The sequence below is a fragment of the Meriones unguiculatus genome, chromosome 2 (assembly GCF_030254825.1).
Source record: "Meriones unguiculatus strain TT.TT164.6M chromosome 2, Bangor_MerUng_6.1, whole genome shotgun sequence".
NCBI lineage: Eukaryota > Metazoa > Chordata > Mammalia > Rodentia > Muridae > Meriones > Meriones unguiculatus.
Window position 1 is genome coordinate 125,286,641 of NC_083350.1, and position 18,424 is coordinate 125,305,064.

General features: G+C 35.8%; 1 protein-coding gene across 11 annotated transcripts in view; it reads right to left on the bottom strand.

Annotated features, from left to right (window-relative positions):
* Positions 1–4,901: 4,901 nt before the first annotated feature.
* Cnot2 (CCR4-NOT transcription complex subunit 2) overlaps positions 4,902–18,424 on the bottom strand; it is a 94,489-nt gene continuing 80,966 nt past the window's right edge. For all 11 annotated transcript variants that reach the window (XM_060378083.1, XM_060378081.1, XM_060378090.1 and 8 more), the window contains 8 exons: positions 18,011–18,135; positions 17,005–17,125; positions 16,756–16,912; positions 13,620–13,681; positions 13,474–13,523; positions 12,444–12,544; positions 10,971–11,115; positions 4,902–6,030 (listed from right to left, as the gene is read on the bottom strand). In XM_060378083.1, coding sequence (XP_060234066.1) covers positions 5,944–6,030; positions 10,971–11,115; positions 12,444–12,544; positions 13,474–13,523; positions 13,620–13,681; positions 16,756–16,912; positions 17,005–17,125; positions 18,011–18,135 — 848 coding nt within the window. In that variant the 3' untranslated portion in view covers positions 4,902–5,943. The remainder of the gene's footprint in view (positions 6,031–10,970; positions 11,116–12,443; positions 12,545–13,473; positions 13,524–13,619; positions 13,682–16,755; positions 16,913–17,004; positions 17,126–18,010; positions 18,136–18,424) is intronic.

The window sequence follows — 18,424 nt, forward strand, 5'->3', positions numbered from 1 at the left end:
CAAAATCGGTATTAGCTAATACTACTTAAACTAGAAATTGGTTTTGCAACAAAGGAAGCTGGGAAAATTTTACAACTCCACTTTAAATGACTGGCAGAAATTTTAATGATATATACACAGAAGTTACTAGTGTTTTATGGTTCACAAATACTGAGTTCTTACAAACACAGCATCAAGAGAATGCCAAAACTGGATTACTGGATTTTCAACTTTCATTTAATAAATATATTGATAAAGCATGCAATTACTTTTAACAGTTGTTATGCAAACAACTGAAATCTAGCAAAAATATTCTCCAGACACCTTAGAGGTAAAATTTTGTGTTTCACTCTTGGAAACTAGTTGGCTTTCTTCCTGATCCGCTGGTGACTAGTATTGTAAAGACAGGGCCCTGGATGGTACAGGAGAAGACAAGTGAAGCCTCTGACACACACACTTATTCTAAGGTTACCTTAACGAGGGGTCACCAGAACCTTAATCTACTTAGTATTTATACACTAAAGAAAGTATAAAGTGCACAGGCGGCAGGAACTTCATATGTGATCTGCAGTAGTCTCCTGGATTCTCCCACGGACATCAAGTCTCCAGGTGGCCCTCAGGTGCATTAATTCATTTCATTGCTAGACCGTGGTTAATCCCTACAGTAATCTCATTTCAAACAGACATTTGTACAGCAAACTGAATGATCATTTTTAACAGAAATATTGCTCAATATAATTCATGTAATCTTTATTACTGTAGAAAACAGGAGATTGAGCATGAGTGTCATGTATTACTGGTTTTAGCCTACATATTTACAGCAAAACAACACAATCCTGGCTCATCTTTTCCTCAAATACACAACTAAAAAATAACAACACATAACCCAGTGAACACTTTTAATATTTGTTAAACACCACTGTTTAACATACCCGCTCCTGTCAACTAAAGAAAGGAAAACTAGCCAATTACATTTGCACCCATGTCCCCATTCTGAGAACAGCATATCCTTAAGGATGGGACCCCAACTTTTCATCAGGGCTATTGACATCTCAAATTGCTGAAATGATGCCTGCAAGTTATTAAAGCCATCCTTTTAGTACAAAAATGGCAGTCCTGTCAATGGCAGTTTTGATAACCACCCAGTTTCTGTTTGACTTCTGCTGAGGTACTTTAAAGCCTCATCAAACAGCTAGCACTGTATGACAGTGTACTGATACAGAATGATACCCTATCTTACTCACTGTCTACTTTTTTGAGTTGAAGTCTTAACCTTCTTTGGAAGTTCCTGTTTTGAAGACAGCTGTCACAACTCCCCTTGTTCTCTGGATTTTAGTCAAGGTTCCAATTCTAGAATACATTCTTTCTGTATATTTGTAATTTTTTTAAAGATTTATTATTTATACAGTATTCGGCCTTACAGTGTTCTGCCTGCATTTATGCCTGCGTACCAGAAGAGGGCACCAGATCACATTACAGATGGTTGTGAGCCACCATGTGGTTGCTGGGAATTGAACTCAGGACCTTTATAAGGGCAGCCAGTGCTCTTAACCTCTGAGCCATCTCTCCAGCCCATATTTGTAAATTTTTAAAAAAAAAATGCAATGCACTTTGTAATTGGCCACCTTCATCTGAGACTTTTTGATGTAACTTAAGTTTTTGGCAAATATGCATATATATATATATACACACACACACACACACACACACACACATATACACACACTAGCTATTCCATTCCTCGTTACAATTTGTCAGTTAGCCACAGAAAATTAATACTTAGTCCAATTTCTTACCTTATATGCAGGACACTGTCCAACAGTTCCTCTTCCACTGTGTTATAAGAAGCCAAAAGTAATGCCTTAAAAAGCAAGTATTCTCAAGCTCTGATTCCTGGGCTGGAGATACAGCTCACAGGCATAGAATGCTTTTCTAGTCTTACTGAGGCCTCATGCTTAAGACCAACCACCTCAAAACAAAAAGCAGTTACTGTGGTTCCTTCTTCGTGTCACAATGATACCTTTATTTTACCAGTCCTTGATCTTCTTCCACACTCAAGACACTACTGCTCAGTGACAGCCCTGGAATTTGATACTTGAAGGGAAACATTGTTTCCAAAACCTTTTCTCTAAATGTTACCTGTCCTTCCTTTTGCAGTGACAATAATCTTAAGATTTCTATAAAATATGACATTAAAACCTACTCCCTTAAAGCTATTCTTGAAATAGAAAACAGTAACATATGTAAAATCAGCATGCGGCTTGGCAGCCAGAAGGTAGTACATGCAGGATCCAGGAGCATTTATACTGGACACACTTCAGACGTACGTATAATGTTGTTCAAAATCAGTGATTCTTACCATGTCCTGAATACAACATACTTCTTACTGTAGCTGTGGAACACACTAGCATTTTTGGTAATAGAAATAGAATCATTTCTATTAACCTACATATAAATCACTTAAGCTGTGTTCTTTTTTTAAGTTTACCATCCAAGCTGCAAACCTATGACCCTGATCTGATGTATACCACTTGATTAAACCCGACACTTACAAAAACTTACTGGCTTGTGTTTTTATCTTTCAATGGATTTATGTGCTTCATCTCCCACATCTGTTCACGGTGTGACATAAGTCATTGTTATGTAGGCAAGGGGAACCTGGTGACATGCATTTAGAATCGAACTTTTTGAAATATATCTCAATGTCTGTGTTGTCTTAGTCTCTACATTTGCTTTTTCAGCTTTGTATTTTAGTGTGTGTGGTATCAGGGATTTTAACTTAGAGCCTCTTGTATGGCAGGGAAAGCGCTCTATCAACAAGCCATATAGCCCCAAACGCTAAAGATTATCTAGTTAGCAGGTATTTCTAAGTCTTTGTAAAAAGTTCAAGGACAAACCATAGTTGAGAACATATATTCCTCTGTTTCCACATGTGTGTGCGTTTTCAGCAACTTTATGCAAAACTGGTGTTATGAATGCAAGTCTAAGTGAAGTGAGTCCTTCAGGGCCATACTCAGACACCTTGTACTGTATAGGCAAGGCATAATACACTGGAAGATTAATGTTTGTGAATGAAAGGATTCAAGGCTATCATCTTGATGGTACACAGGAAAAAGTTGAGTTTTGAAAGCTAAGTCAAAATGCTTGGGATTTTCATGAAAATGAAGTTACTCAAAGGATAATTATTTCAAACTGAAATGATAACATTCATCAGCAGGTATTAATAAAATACCTGTGGATAAATTGCTGGCTTTCATAGGGTAAGAATTTAAGTAAACTTCCAGTTCTTAAGGAAGATAACACTAATGGAAAATGTCAGCCAAACGTCCACAAAACAGAGCTTTATCATGTCTGTTACAGTGCACCTTAAGTATAGATTGTAGCATTCAAGTAAGTTAGAGGACTGAGTGCCTTTTGCAGGGTGCTAGCTTTTGTTTCCCAAAGCCAGTCACAGTTCAGTGACAGCTGTGTGTCAAGGTGCATCCATATGCTCCACTGGGGGAATAAACTACACAGTCAATCAGAGGAAAACAGAAATAATTCTAAAGGGAAAGTTTAGGCCAATTTCTTTGTTTGTAGGGTGGAATTTCAAATGCATTTTGAATATTGTATTTGAACTCAAGTTTGACATCTGACATCACCATCTGTAAAAACAAAAACAAAACTAGCTTAACGGGCAACTTTCTTTAATGTTGCTGACTCTGAATTAAACAAACAAACTGCTGTAGCGTCCACTTGAAATTCTTGCTCATGGCTGCTAAGAATTAGAGCTAATCAGTCACATGACCGTGCTTCAGTTGATACTTTAGTCACTGAAGATCCCCTTCTATTGTGTTTTATTGCACAGCAATTGCTTATGGTTACATAGGGAAAGTCTTATTTTATAAAGCAAATGATTATGAAAAGATTAATTCTTCATTATTTGAAAAAAAAAAAAAAACTGGTATCAACAATTTAGTGTGGTCTATACCAAATAGTGTAGTAGCTGTTATGGGTTTGACACAACTGAAGTGTCTATCTTTACTACTGAGGTGGTACTTTGAATTCTGCAACATTTTGTTAAAATCCTGATATTTTTCTTTATCAGTTTTGGCTACCTCAAAATACTTAGAGAAAGTTGAATTTTAAGTTCCTGAACATTCCTCATACACAAACACAGTCTTTTCATAAATGTTTACTTTTCAAACATGATTTAGGCAAATGTCAGAATGCTTTCATTCATCGAGAAAAATAGGTTAAAAAATAAAACTGAAAAGTTAAATCCCATAGCCTTTTTTCTACCCTCTAGTTCTACTGGTAGCTTCAGCCTGCAGACACTTTATTTATTATTGTTATTATTATTTGGTTTTTCAAGACAGGGTCTCTCTGTGTAGCCTTGGCTGTCCTACACTCAAACTGTAGACCATGCTGGCCCCAAACTCACAGTGATCCACCTGCCTCTGCCTCCTTGAGTGAGGGATTAAAGGCGTGGGCCACCACCTGCAGAAACTTTAAACTTACTCATTTAGAAGACAGAAGCCAGTCACCTGCAAACATGAACTGTCCAGGCCAGGAGGCTGAAGGTAAACTTCATAAAGACAAAATAAATTTCAAAATTTTTTATCAGTTTCTCACAGAACAAAATTTTTGGTTGGGTCCCAAGAGTGCTTGGTGCCTATTTTGTAATGTTGCTGTGACCCATTCAACTCTCTCCTAGGGTTAGTGCTGAGGATGCCTTTTAAATGACAAGTAAAAGGGCCCACTGTGGAGCCATTAACTTATTTGCTGACAGCTGGTTAAAAAATAAAAAAATAAAAAAAAAAAGGATGATTTAAATTTAGTCACACCATTCAGTGTAATTGTAAAACTTAAGGTTTTTTTTTTCTGTGTTTTTCATGTTGAAGAAGAAATTTCACAATTTCAAATCAAAGTCAACACTGCAGTGAGGAGAGCTTTTCTACTTTATTACAAAGAGAAGAAGCCTTTATGTGGTCAGAAAATACAAGATTGATCTTTTTTCTCTTCCTATGAAACGCTGCTGTTCAAACAGCCAGAGTGAATTGTCTCAGTTCATGTCTTGAAGTCCCATCACATTCACTTGGGTATGGATGTCCTTGGCTGCTGAAAATCTGGCCCTTTAGTGCACAGGGCGACAAAGTCCCCTGACCAGCAGTTCCAGAATGTCCCATTTTCATATATTGCATCCATGCACACCTCCTAAAAATGAGGTACAGCAGGGCAAACATTTTCCAAAATAGATGTCATATATATAATATATACACATTCGTACATACATACCTTTATTCATGTGATGTCCAAAATTTAAAAAAAATGTACACATTTATTACAAAATCGTAACAAAGACTGGACAGTGTTTTGCTCATTCTGGAAAGATGAAGCTCAGTAACAACACAGCCCTGGAAGCCACCAGAGACTGTGGCAATCTCTTCTACACAGTCATATTCTTGCAGTAAGCCTGGCGAAACTGCCTTTCAGAAACAGAAGGGGAAGTAAAATGAAAGAAGCAGACCTTGCTCATCTTTCCAAATGAAATACGAGAAGGATCTTCACATAAAAATGCACAAACATCTGTTATTTTATTACCAATAGTGCTACAATGAACAATGCAAAATTTGTGGTCTAATTTTGTTGAGTCTTTTGTGGGTTTTCTTTTTACATTTAAGAAACTAAATGGTAACGTCTGTCAGTGTACTTGCTTGTCTTTATAGACCCAAGTCTGTCTGCTGGCAAAAAGAAAATAAATGAAAAAAATTCAGACCCTGCTCAAACTAGAGAAAACAAATTACAAATTTAGTTGTTGGGCAGCACATAATTGGTAAGGCAGGACCTCAAATGGTGACCCTTAACGTAAGCCAATTGCCAGATCCTCAAGGAATTAAACCCAGGGTGCCTGAGCCACATCAGTTCTGCAGTTATGTCGAGTATTGTGCTGAGACAGCCATACCCCAAGAAAAGGGAAGTCTTTTAGAAGGCTTGCTGAGCAGGGTTGTAGTTGAAGGTGGATGGCAGGTGAGGCCGCTCTTCTAATTTGTCATATTCCAGATGGAACTCCTATAAAAGAACATCAAAAATTGAGAATTTAAATTACTTCATAGCTCTCATTTTTCAAAAACATTTATTGTGGATCTATGTGTGTGAGAGAAAGACAGATGTGTGCACACACGTGCGTGTGCATGCGTGCATGCATCCATAGAGTACGTGTGTGAAGGCTGGAGGACAATCTGAGAGATACAGGCTTTCTACCATGTGGGTTCCGGGAATCAAGCTCAGGTAGGTTGTCAGTCTCCTTGGCAAGAGCCTTTAACTGCTGAGTCATCTCAGTAGTCTAAGTGACTCTCTTAGAAGTTTATTTATTTGTTTTTGGCAAAACATATTTACTGTATGAACAATTAACACAACTGCATGAAGAGTAAACAGAGACACAGGCATGCTAGCTCTTTACCCTTTTAGGTGAACAATCTGAAAATACTGTGCCTGTGCCTACTACCTGCTAGTACGACTTTCTGAATGCAAAGTCAGTAACTTGGGAATGTGAATTCATAAAAATTCTGTGCTAATCTTACTTTAAAAGGTGAAGATTTATAGCTCTAATACGAAAGTCTAAAAATTACGGGTTGTTTAAATAAAGCATTTTAATGAAGTACAAAAAGCAAAACCAGAACAAAACCCTGACATTCTGTTCATGTTTAAAATGAGGAACGTTCCAATATTCCTTACTGACAATATTTTTTGAAGGAAACTTATTCTTTAACTGCATTATCTCAGGAAACCAATGAGCTGAAAACACACACATCTCTTCAACCCCCCCTTCAGAAGTGATAGGCAATTTTGTGGCCATTTAAAAGTAGACTGTCATTTTGGTGTATGACTATCTGAAAGTTAACTGGATTACTGATTTTAACCAAACTGTCCAACTATATTATAGTTATAGTTTTATTTATACTGTAGATGCTTATTTGCAGATGGAGCAGGCAGACACCACAGTGCATGCAGAGGACAGTCTGTAGAGGCTGGTTTTCTGCTTCCACCATGTAGCTCAACTCAGGTCCTTCAGCTTGTTGACACGTATTGTTACCACAGAGCAATCTTCTGCCCTTTTCCACTTTTGCGATAAGGTTTTGCTGGGTAGTTTACCCTGGTTTTGAAACTACTTACATAGCCCAAACTGGCTTCAAACTCAAAATCCCACCTATCCTATCCTCCTGAATACTGGGGTCACAGGTTTGTGCCAGTACCTGGCTTCGTGAGTTTTAAATGTAAGAATGCTAAGTTTTTATGATCAGCACTGGAAATATAACCACGAACTAAAAACAAAACAAAACCCTAAAACAACAACAAAAACCTCTAATGACAAAATAGGGAAGATAATCTAAAATCACTCATTCTATAATCTGAATCTAACTGACAAAAGCTATTTTAAAATCTCAGATCATGAAGTACTCAAAATTGAAGACATCACAATAACAATTATACATATAATTTGACAGTCTAGTATGAAGTAAAACTAAAGACAAAGCTATTTTTTTTTCTAATCTTTTTATGTCTCTTGGGAAGTAGGTATTTCACATTCCACAAGATACTACTGAAGAACAGGATCCAAACTTAGCAGGGCCTTTCTTTCCTAATATAACATGTGGTGGTCAAAGTTTTACCACCATATTTAAAACAAATTTACTTCATTATACCCTCCAAACTTTGAAACATTTCATGCCTTCACAACCATTTATAACGGTATACTGTGGTGACTTAGTCCTTTAGAAAGATCCCTGTCATGTGAAGAAAGGCAAGAGCTTCTTGTTAACCAGCGAGGAGGAACAAACACAACAGATGACACCCCTGTCTTCCCCTAAGCAGTGGAGCTGTCCCTGTCCCCACCCCCACCTGTGGCTGGAACTGAATATCCACATACATGATCAGCAAAAATCTTCCGGTTAAACAATTCTTTGAAATGAAAATGCATCTTGGTTTCTATAATGCATATGGTATAAAAGGCTTACCTGCAATTTTGACAAATGACAAGCACTAAGTTACATTTTATCCATACTGGCAAGCTATACTGCTTTATTAGCAATTAAATTGATTAACCTCACTGTTAACATTTCACCCTACATATTATAAAAAACAAAAACAAAACAGAACAGAGCAGCTTGAATCTAGGGAGCATAAATACTTTAATAATTAAAAATATTGAAGAGATATTCAGAAGTTACATGGGTCAAATCTTGACTGGTAATTTATTGTCTTCTGTCTTTCACATATTTTTATTCTTCTTAAAAGGTAATGAACCTTGTATCATTGTTACCTATTTTCTCCCTAACTATACTCTAACTTGATTATCTATAGCATCTCTTTTACATGTTAATAGCATATACATACTATGCAAATACTCTTGGACAGAATGTAATAGGTCCATTAGATGTGGTCCACTACATCTAATGCTTGTAATAAGTGTGAGACCCTTAGCAAAAGTGCAATTAATTAACACAAGCAAGGCTTCTGTGGTGGCTTGAGTAAGAATGGCAGCATAAACCCATGTATATTTTAATGCTCAGTCACCAGGGAGTGAAACTGTGATAGGATTAGAAGGATTAAGAGGCGTGGCCTTACTGAAGGAAGTGTGTCACTTGGGGTGGGCTTTCAGGTTTCAAAAGCCTTTTCCAGGCCCAGTTTCTCCTTTCTGCTACCTTCAGGTCAAATACAGGACTCTAGCTACTCTTCCACCACCTTACTGCTCGAATCTTGCCATGCTTCCTGCCATGCTGAAAATGGACTGACCCTCCGAACTGTAAGGTTAAATGTTTTCTTTTATAAGAGTTCCTGTGATCTTGGTGTCTCTTCACAGCCATAGAGCAGCATCTAATACGTGGAAAGCAACTTTTTCATGATTCAGTTTTCTTATTAAAAAAATTATGGGTTAGAGAAATGGCTCAGTGATTAAAAGCACTGGCTGTTCTTCCAGAGAACCCGGGTTCAATTCCCAGGACCCACATGCAGCTCACAAATGTCTCTAACCCTTGTTCCAGGGGATCTAACACTCTCACAGAAACATGCATACAGGCAAACCACCAATGAACATTAAACAAAAAAACAAGAAAATTAGATACTGGGTCTCCCCTCCACAAAGTTACTTCAGTAGAATTCAATTTACATACTGGACTCAAAACTTAGCATTTTTAGGTTATATCCATGCATGGTACTTGGTTGGAGAAGCAGTCTCAGACAAGCCCCTGGGCCAAAAATATTTGGTCCTTGTGGAGCTCCTGTCCTCTCCAGATCTTACTAACTCCCTCTTCTTTCATATGATTCCCTCTCTCTGCCCAAGCTTTGGTTATGAGTCTCAGCATCTGCTTTGATACATTGCTAGGTAGAGTCTTTCAGAGGCCCTCTGTGGTAGGCTCCTGTCCTGCTTCCCATGGCAGCTCAGTATCCAAGTGGGTTCCCTAGTAAGGGGAACAGGGACTGTCTCTTGCACGAACTCTGTGGCTAGCTCTTTGAACTCCCCAACCCCCATGGGAGGAGCAGCCTAGCTAGGCCACAGAGAAGGACATTGCAGCCAGTCCTGGTGAGACCTGATAAGCTAGGGTCAGATGGAAGGGGAGGAGGACCTCCCCTATCAGTGGAGCAGGGAGGAGATGAAGGATTGAGGGTGGGATTGGGAAGGAATGAAGGAGGGGGCTACAGCTGGGATACAAAGTAAATAAACTGTAATTAATATTTTAAAAAAAGGAAAAAAAGGACACCTGACAAAGATTTTAGCCCATTTGCAAACAAACAAACAAACAAACAAACAAACACTTAGCATTTTTAAGAGTAACGCCATCACTGTTCTAATTCCAGAAACGTATCAGTTTTCTCTTAACTACAGTGAGTTCATACTTATATTTTAGGAAACAAACAAACAAACAAAAAGAAAAAAATCTAACAGTGGTACTGAACAATGAGGAAAATATCTGACCATAAACTAAGACATTTCCATTAGTTACAACTGTAGACATGACAGATACAGTCATGAGCACTAATCACATTTACCATTGTAAAACCTAAAAACAAATAAACCAAAACCAAAAAGTAAAACAATTTTTACCCTCTTCTGTATTTTTCTATTGGATTCAACTTTTTTCATTTAAGCTTTATAAGAACTTCCAGAAGGTCAACCTTTTCTATGGTTTCTATCTTTTAACACTTCATACTGTTTTCTTAAAATGTAAACATCTCAATTTAGTTCCTTGAAAAACAACAACAACAACAAAAAAAAAAAAACAAAGCAACTGCCCAAACAGCTAATTTATCAGAAATACTTTTTTTTCCTGTTTTACTTTATTTTAAAAACTGCCTTATGTTTTTGCAACACTAACAATCACTCAGAGAAATGAAGTGCTCTAAAACTAAATGCAGGTAATATTTACTATCAGCTGACTAAGAAAAGCACCAGCTACTATACATAAATGTAAAATGTCTATTGCCACAAAAATCTACACAATGCAAAGGGGTACACTTTTGCAAAAAAGCAAAATAACAAAAACAAGATAGAACTAAATAATTAACCTTTCCCTACAGCCCATTCCCCACTCCCTCAATGTTTACTTATAGGAACAATCAACAGTGAATGTCTGTAATTCTGTGTTAAAGGATCTGCAAATAATCAATCAGCGGCCTCTCCTGAAACTGCTTTACAAACTGCTTTTAGAAAAAAAACTCACCCTGTGTAAAATAATAATAATGATATGAAAATATATGACTCAGTTGTAAGAGTAGCTTTATTTAATAATTTGGCAGTAATAAAAGTATTTCAAATGTTAGCAGTCTTACCCCAAATCATAAAAATCTCTTATCAAATTTAATAATTTTTCTATTAATGAAATGAGGTACACTCCTATGAGGGTTGGCAAAGATCTGACACATTATAGAACAGACAAACTGTTACATATTAGTAAGCCAAGGACATTCTTTAAAGTCTATATTCATACACTTTGCACATGGGAAAACTATACCTTAGCTACTTTCCTCCAGTTGAGACAGTCAAAGAAGTAGTAGGTTCCCCGCTCATATGTGTTGGTCTTCATCGTAGGCTCCATGCCTGGCGCCCTGGTAATCCATACCCGCTCCTCCTTATGGTATCTCCAATCACGGTTAAAACTTCAATTTTTAAAAGAGAAAGATAGTTAATTTTTCCTATGACCCACGTTAAAAACTTTACACATGTGGTAAACCTTTTCTCAAAAAACTTATATATATAAACAGTGTATACAAATGGAGGCTTCTTTATCTGGCTGTGCTATTAAATATAACCTTATTTAAATATAGTAAGATAATTCTTTTGTTCTAAAAGCATATTCTTTAATACACATGCTTTTATTTAAAAGTTGAATCAACTTTATGTAGACAAAATATTTTTAAAAAAAGTTATATGAGTAATATAATAAACTAGGGGAGACCAAAGAAAGATAAAATATACTGAACAAATAATAGAAATTAAAACTGAAGTACATACTAAAACAACAACCCAATGATTTTTATTATTATGTAAGTCATTAAGTAAAAAGCCAATTTGAATTGATTAATTAAATTCACACAACTTTATAGATCTCATGATAATAGAATATCCATTTTGTAAAGTTTAATTTTTAAATTTAAGTCAATCATCAGAACATAGGAAAGTGATCTATGGCACTTATAAACTGGGGTAGCAACAGCCAAAGAGACAGACATCCCACAATGATGAACCTCCAAGGAAATAAATGCTTCCCTAAAAACACAGTTCAGTAGTTCACAGACATAAAAGAATGACAAAAAAGTGAATTATGGATGGATGAGTAAGTTGGTAAGTTTACTTATGATTAGATTAAAAGCAATAGATGTTAACATGATTTCACAAAAATGAGAGGGAAATAGGGGGAAGAGCAAAACATAAATTTTCTCAACCAAAAAAAAAATTTAAAAACTGACAATTCAGTATCAATATAAAGGCACAAACACAAAGGATCTTGTCTACATAATAGTCACTGATGTGTATTAAATAATGAGATTCTGTGTCTAGTCATCAAAAACATCTGTAGTTCTACAAGAACCACAACCATGAGCCCTAGTTGATAACATACATTCAAAAAATTTAATTCACCAATTATGTCACTCCATAGAGTTGACATATGTTTAAAATTCTTTTTATATTACAATGATTATAAAGCTGTAAATGCTTTCAATATAAAAATTCATTTTACCAAATATAAAAATACTTCAAATTCTCTCCTTTATATTTTTTGTAGTTGTTCTGATGATCCTGGGGATAAAGCTAAAGTCTGGAAACACATTTACCACCACGAACATGCCTGACAACAATTTAAATTTCACAGAAAGGAGAATTTTCAATAAAAACCAAAACAAAATTATATCCACCATCATTTAACGCCCCCGCCCCATATCCAAGATGCTCTAGAAGAGAAGGTAGTAAGATACTCTCAACATACAGCTCTACTGCAGCTAAGAGCTGTAATACATCTCCTCCATTCATGTAATAGAGATAGAAGAGGAGGTCTTCTCCATATCGGCCAAGTTTGATTGCAGCCAGCTACAAAAGACAAATAAATTATTCTGAGTTATAAAGCAAATATAAAAATTTCAAAACACGACTGCTACCACAACAGTGAAAATTAGAAGAATAAACAAAACTTCTTAACAAAGACAACTGTCATTTCATAATTATGCAGTCAGGGAGCTAGAGTTTTCTAGATTCTCTTCATTCAAATAAATAAAATTCATTCATTCATGGAGCCCTATCTTAAACTTGAAAATGAGGCTCGCATGGAATGCCGGTTACAGAGGTTTGTAACTGCTAGCTGAATGCAACAGCCTCAAGTTCCCATGTTCGCATAAATCACCCCAAGTACGTAGCTATACTTGGCTTTTCCCAGAGAACCCCAGCGAGTGCAGTTTTCTCCCCCATTGTGTTCTCCTGTGCAGGTGGCAGTTGTGAATGCACTATATCACCATATCCCTAATATGAATGTTTGTTAAATATTCTCCAGTGATTTCCACACTGGCCTAACGAAAGGTACTACAACACTTAGACAACTGTGGCCTCAAGTCTATAGTATTGGTGTGGCACAAACAGTGAAAAAGTGTCAAGGAATAACTTCAAAAAGGTGTCTGTGGGTTGTTCCATTATCTGGATAAAATTTGTAAAGAAAAAATTTTCTTATGAATAAGGACAAAAAACTGAGAATGTAAAAAAAAATAATCACCAAATTTTCCAGGTTATTTTATTTTCATTCACTATGGTTATGATGATTAGAAAAATTTTATCAGTCCTAAGATTGTTTGGTTTTAAAATTAAGACCCAAAGCATTAATGAAAGAAATAAAATTGTTAGACAAAACTGGATGGGCATACAAAAGCATATCCCTAAGATTGCTAGTAGATCATCATGCTGTCTGAACTAAAAACAGTACCAAGAAAGCACAAAATCTATACTGACTAAGAATAGAAAGTTATACTCACCTTATCCCTAATGTGAATGTTTGTTAAATATTCAGATGGAACATGGAAGTCTGTATAATAAAACACACACACACAAAAAAGGGTTGTTCACCGATTTTTAGAAAATATCTTTTAAAAAAGTTCTGAACACAAATAGATTCTCCTACCTATGTCTTGAGGTCGACAAGGTGAAGATGCCCAGGGTGATGCAAATTTGGGGTAGAGATTTCTGAACAACAGGTAAAAAAAAAAAAAAAAAAAAAAAGACGGTACTTCAAAGAACAAAGTAGCAAAAATACATTTCTAACTTAATTTTGGAAAACAGAAGAAACAGAATTCAAGGAAACAATAAGGATCCTTTCTGGTTCCCTTGAGTTTACTGAAACTTTGTAGTAAATAAAATAGGATTTACTGCTCCTTCAGTATTTCACCAATTGAATATATAGCACAGCAAATTAACATATACTTAGGTATATCATTTAAATGTTCAACTTTAAATTAACTATAATTAACAATGCTTTAAATTTATTTACACATTAGTCTCCACTTAAATTAGCTCCTATGTACACATAACTCAAATCTGTAATGATTAGGAGCAAGATTTCATACCCAGTGAATATTTATGTGAGTCCCTATAATATACACTTGTTTCTCTTCTAGGTGCTCTGAATACAACTAAGTAAACAGAATGAAGACTGTAAAACTTACTTTCTGTTTAAGTAAATGATGGATTGGATGCTGGCAGGTAATTAGTTTAATAGATAAATAATAACTTGTTCAGGGAGGGCCTGAAAGTACGGGATTGGTTGTATAATTAAATGGGGTGGTTAGTTTAAGTCAGATTTGACAAGTTTAGATTTAAACAAATATTCAAGGATAGGAGAGAAATAATCACAGATTAGCTGGTAGAGCAGTGTGCTAGTCAAGGGAAATGCTAGAACAACTAAAGCAGAGACATCTTGATATGAGAGGTAGAATAAGCAGGCCAGTGAAACTACAGTAATGAACAAAGGAAAAAACTGCAGAGGTAGAGTTAGAAGAAAGAGACAATGACATGGACACTGGAGGACTGCTACTCAGAGAGTTTTTAAATTAGAATTGAACAACAAATCTGTACTTGATATTGAGCATAGGAATAGCCTATTCAGAAAAGAAAATGATCTTGAGCGCTACATAAAGCTGTACAGAAAGAGCAAAAGAAAAGAATTCCTGATTAGTGATACACTGACAGAATATTCAGGCAACAAACCAGAGTGGCAGCAACTTAGTGAGAATGTGATTGGATTCTGTAGCTATTTGAGAGGACTGCAACTGAGGGAAAAGAAAGAAGAGAATTAAGGATGATGTCAAGTCTCTGAAAGTATTAATGGAGAAGGAGAAAGCATAGACAGTGTAGGTTTGAAACAGACCGTTAAGAGATACTTAGCTGGTAACAGTATCTAAAATCTCAAGCTCAGCAGAAAAGTCTGGAACGGGAATGTATATTTGGAACTTTCAATCTATAGGGTCCTTAAAAGGACAAGCCTAGACAAGAGCATCAAAGGGACAACACAAAGAGAGGACTAATCCAATGGTCAAGGAAAGGTTGTATCAGTGAGGAAAACTGAGAGCAGTGAGCTAATCTTCAAAGTCAAGTAAAGAATGTGTACCAAGAGGAAGAGAGCATAACTGAATTTAGTGACATGGCAGGGAGACCATTTGATAACCTTGAACACGGTTTAGTGGAGTCATGGGAACAGAAGCCTTGCTAAAATGGGCTTAACAGAAGACAAAAGACAAATTAGAAAAACTAAAATGATTCATTTGAGATGCTTTGCTTGCAGAAAGAACTAAAAATGTGAAAGTAACTCAAAGGAGGTTGAATAAAACGAAAGTATTTTGATACAATTGGAAAAATGTTTATCTCTATGTGACTAAAAATGACAAAACAGAAGTGTTGTAACTTGGGTGGAAATCATGGCACATGCCCTTAATATCACCATGCAGGCAGAAGCAAGGGAGCTTATTAGTTAAGGAACCCCACTGGGCTACCCCAGGGGCAGAGCGCTTGCCTTACATGTATACAACACTGGTGTAGATGACAGCACTAGGGAAAGAAGAAAGAGTTAAGATTCACACTCATGAGGTTTTAGAAAGCTCTAAGTAGGAGGCATGGACCAAATACTTTGGCAAGGGCACGTCAGGTTTAGATTGGTGGCAGGTCATTAGATCTGGTGACAGGACCAGGTAATGCCCTCTTCTCTTAGCTTCCACCTTTCTTTGTAAAGCAGAAATAAAAGCCAGGTCATTATTTGAGAGTTAGGAACAGGAGGAAAAGCTATTTACAGCTTGATGAAATAAAATAGTTATATAGATAACAGCAGCAAAAAAAAAAAAAAAAAAAAAAAAAAAAAAAAACGAAAAAACAAAAAACAAAAACAAACCAACAAATAAGAACACCCAAAAGCAAACAAAAAGTTCTGAAAGGACTGAGCATATCAAGTATGAGCATGCCTGCAAAACTAAGGACTCACTGTGAAGATTCTGAGCATGAGTGTATAGTATGACTAGTCATGAAATTATGCTTTTCTGAAGTCCAACCAAAAGATGGGTCAAGAATAAAACAAACAGATAAAACAATGAATACAGATTTTAAGATGCAAGCATAAATGCGTGCTGAGAGAAGAGTAAAACAGTCGAGTTGCATAAGTGAGCAATTATGATTGACCATAAAATTTAATGGTGAGAAGGAAGTGAGTTCATCAAAGGAGAAGAGTAAGAACACTGAGGAAGGTATAGAGTTAATGGACAAAAAGTTCCAAGAGAATCAAATGATTACAGAAGCTACAGCACCACAAGAGAGAGACATCTAGTTAGAAAGCAAGCAAGAAGTTAAACTTATGGAGAGCGTACAGGTCTGAATAATGACAAAATCAATGGGATAAAGATACGGCTTAAGAATGGACCCCAACTCCTGATAAGTAGATAGATAGATAGATAGATAGATAGATAGATAGATAGATAGATAGATAGATACATCCGTACATATATATATACATATATACATAGACAGCCAGACACACAGATCGATCCTTGTAGAATAGTATTCTCAGTGACATTGATCTTTGGGCTAGAGAGAAGGAATGACCCCAAGAGTAAGCAGGCGTGTTGATGAGATTAACTATAATATACGTCTGAGGCTGTCCAGGGTAGCATTATGACTATAATGCCTGCCTGGGTTGTTTTGTCTTCAAAAGAAAAAGGTACAGTATGAGAATCATTAGATGCTACAAGTTTATATACAGACATGGAAGAAAAACTTACTCAGGAGAGTTCAGATTGAGGCCTAATGTTGTTAAGTCACTTCCTAAAGCAAGATGGACCATTCCTGGGTCTGTCTCTGCTGCCCTGATAAACGTTAACAGGCCGATCATTCCAAACTGGTCCGTCACCATCCCTTGAGGAATGTTAGTAACTCGACCTGGTTAAGAAAAACGTGGTTATTTATTTTATATTAGGAAAAGTAGAGAAAATGTACTTTAAAATATCTCTGACATATTTATAGAGTCCCACCATCAGGTAACACCTGGATCCCCTTTTTCTGCTGATTATTGTTTTGTGTTGTTGAACTTTTATCTCCAGGGAATTTGGGTCCATCTGTACTTGAAGTCGTCTTCCCAGATGTATTCAAATTCTAGCATGGAAGAAGAAGAGTGTGACATTAAAATGTGTTAAATATCTAAGTTTAAATTTATGAACACCTTGCTTGTTATTCACTATTATATTTATATTGGAAATAATTACTTGTTTCTACTTGAAAATTGTGTCCCTACAACTGCCTAATGGTAAACAAATAAGCCTTGAGTCTTTAAAGGACAAGAAATCTAGAGAAAAATCAGTCTTTTTTTCCCCCTTTTTTCTTTTAAATCTCAGATCACAGATTACAAGGAAAAAATATGAAAACATCTTTTTTCTCAAGTTTTTATACTTTGGAGACACACACATTTATATATAAGAGTAACTGCATGTACTTTATTTAAAATATTATCAAAGCAACCTCAAAGATAAACTAGGAACGTACAAACTTTTAAAATCCACACTTATTTCCATTCTTACCTAACAATATTTTTTACCATTTTGTTTAATAACAGTCCATCACACATACAAAAAAAGCTCCTTGCAACGAATCGTAGAAGGAATAAACACTTCTTAAATCAGAAGCTGAACTGGCTGAATCAACATAGGCATAAAAATGTGCATAAAGATTCTTCAAGGAGAAAACTTACTCAAGAAAAAAACAGCTCCTTAGAAGTCTATATTATCAAACTTCATGGGATCCAGCTGACAGGGACTACAATAAAAGTCTAAATTAACTGTGAAGTTCAACAGAAATTTGCAAACCTATATGAAATAGGGAAAAAAAAAGGCTATCTTCCAAGTTATAAAGCTTTCCACATTCTTCAGAAGTTTAGATTATTACAATACTCAAAATAAATAGCTCTGTAGTAACTGTTAATGTACGACAAGTCTAAAGGGAAGAAAACTACACCACTCACATACACGATTCTCAGCTACTTACAGATTTGCTGTCATCATTACTTGACGTTGGATCTTTATAGCTGGAACCAGGTAATGCTGGAAAGTCTTCGTTGTGTATTGAGAAGTCCTGGGATTGCTCATTTGCGGGTTTTGTTACCATTCCAACTATGTAATGAGAATAATCCAGAAAACTGTAATTGAATCTATGATATTGTCTTACAAATTATATAAAAAGTTAACTTTGCCTATCATAATATACCAAAAGTTTTTCTTAAAGCACATGAATTGATAACTCAAACATTAATATAATGGCAATAATAAAGAATGAAATTTTGATTTACTGCTGAAAAAAACAACATATAAAGCAATAAAAGGAAAACAAGTGGTAATCCTGTAATTCTGATATGTTATATATGTGCATAAAATAGGATTTGATATTGGCAGTATTATCAAA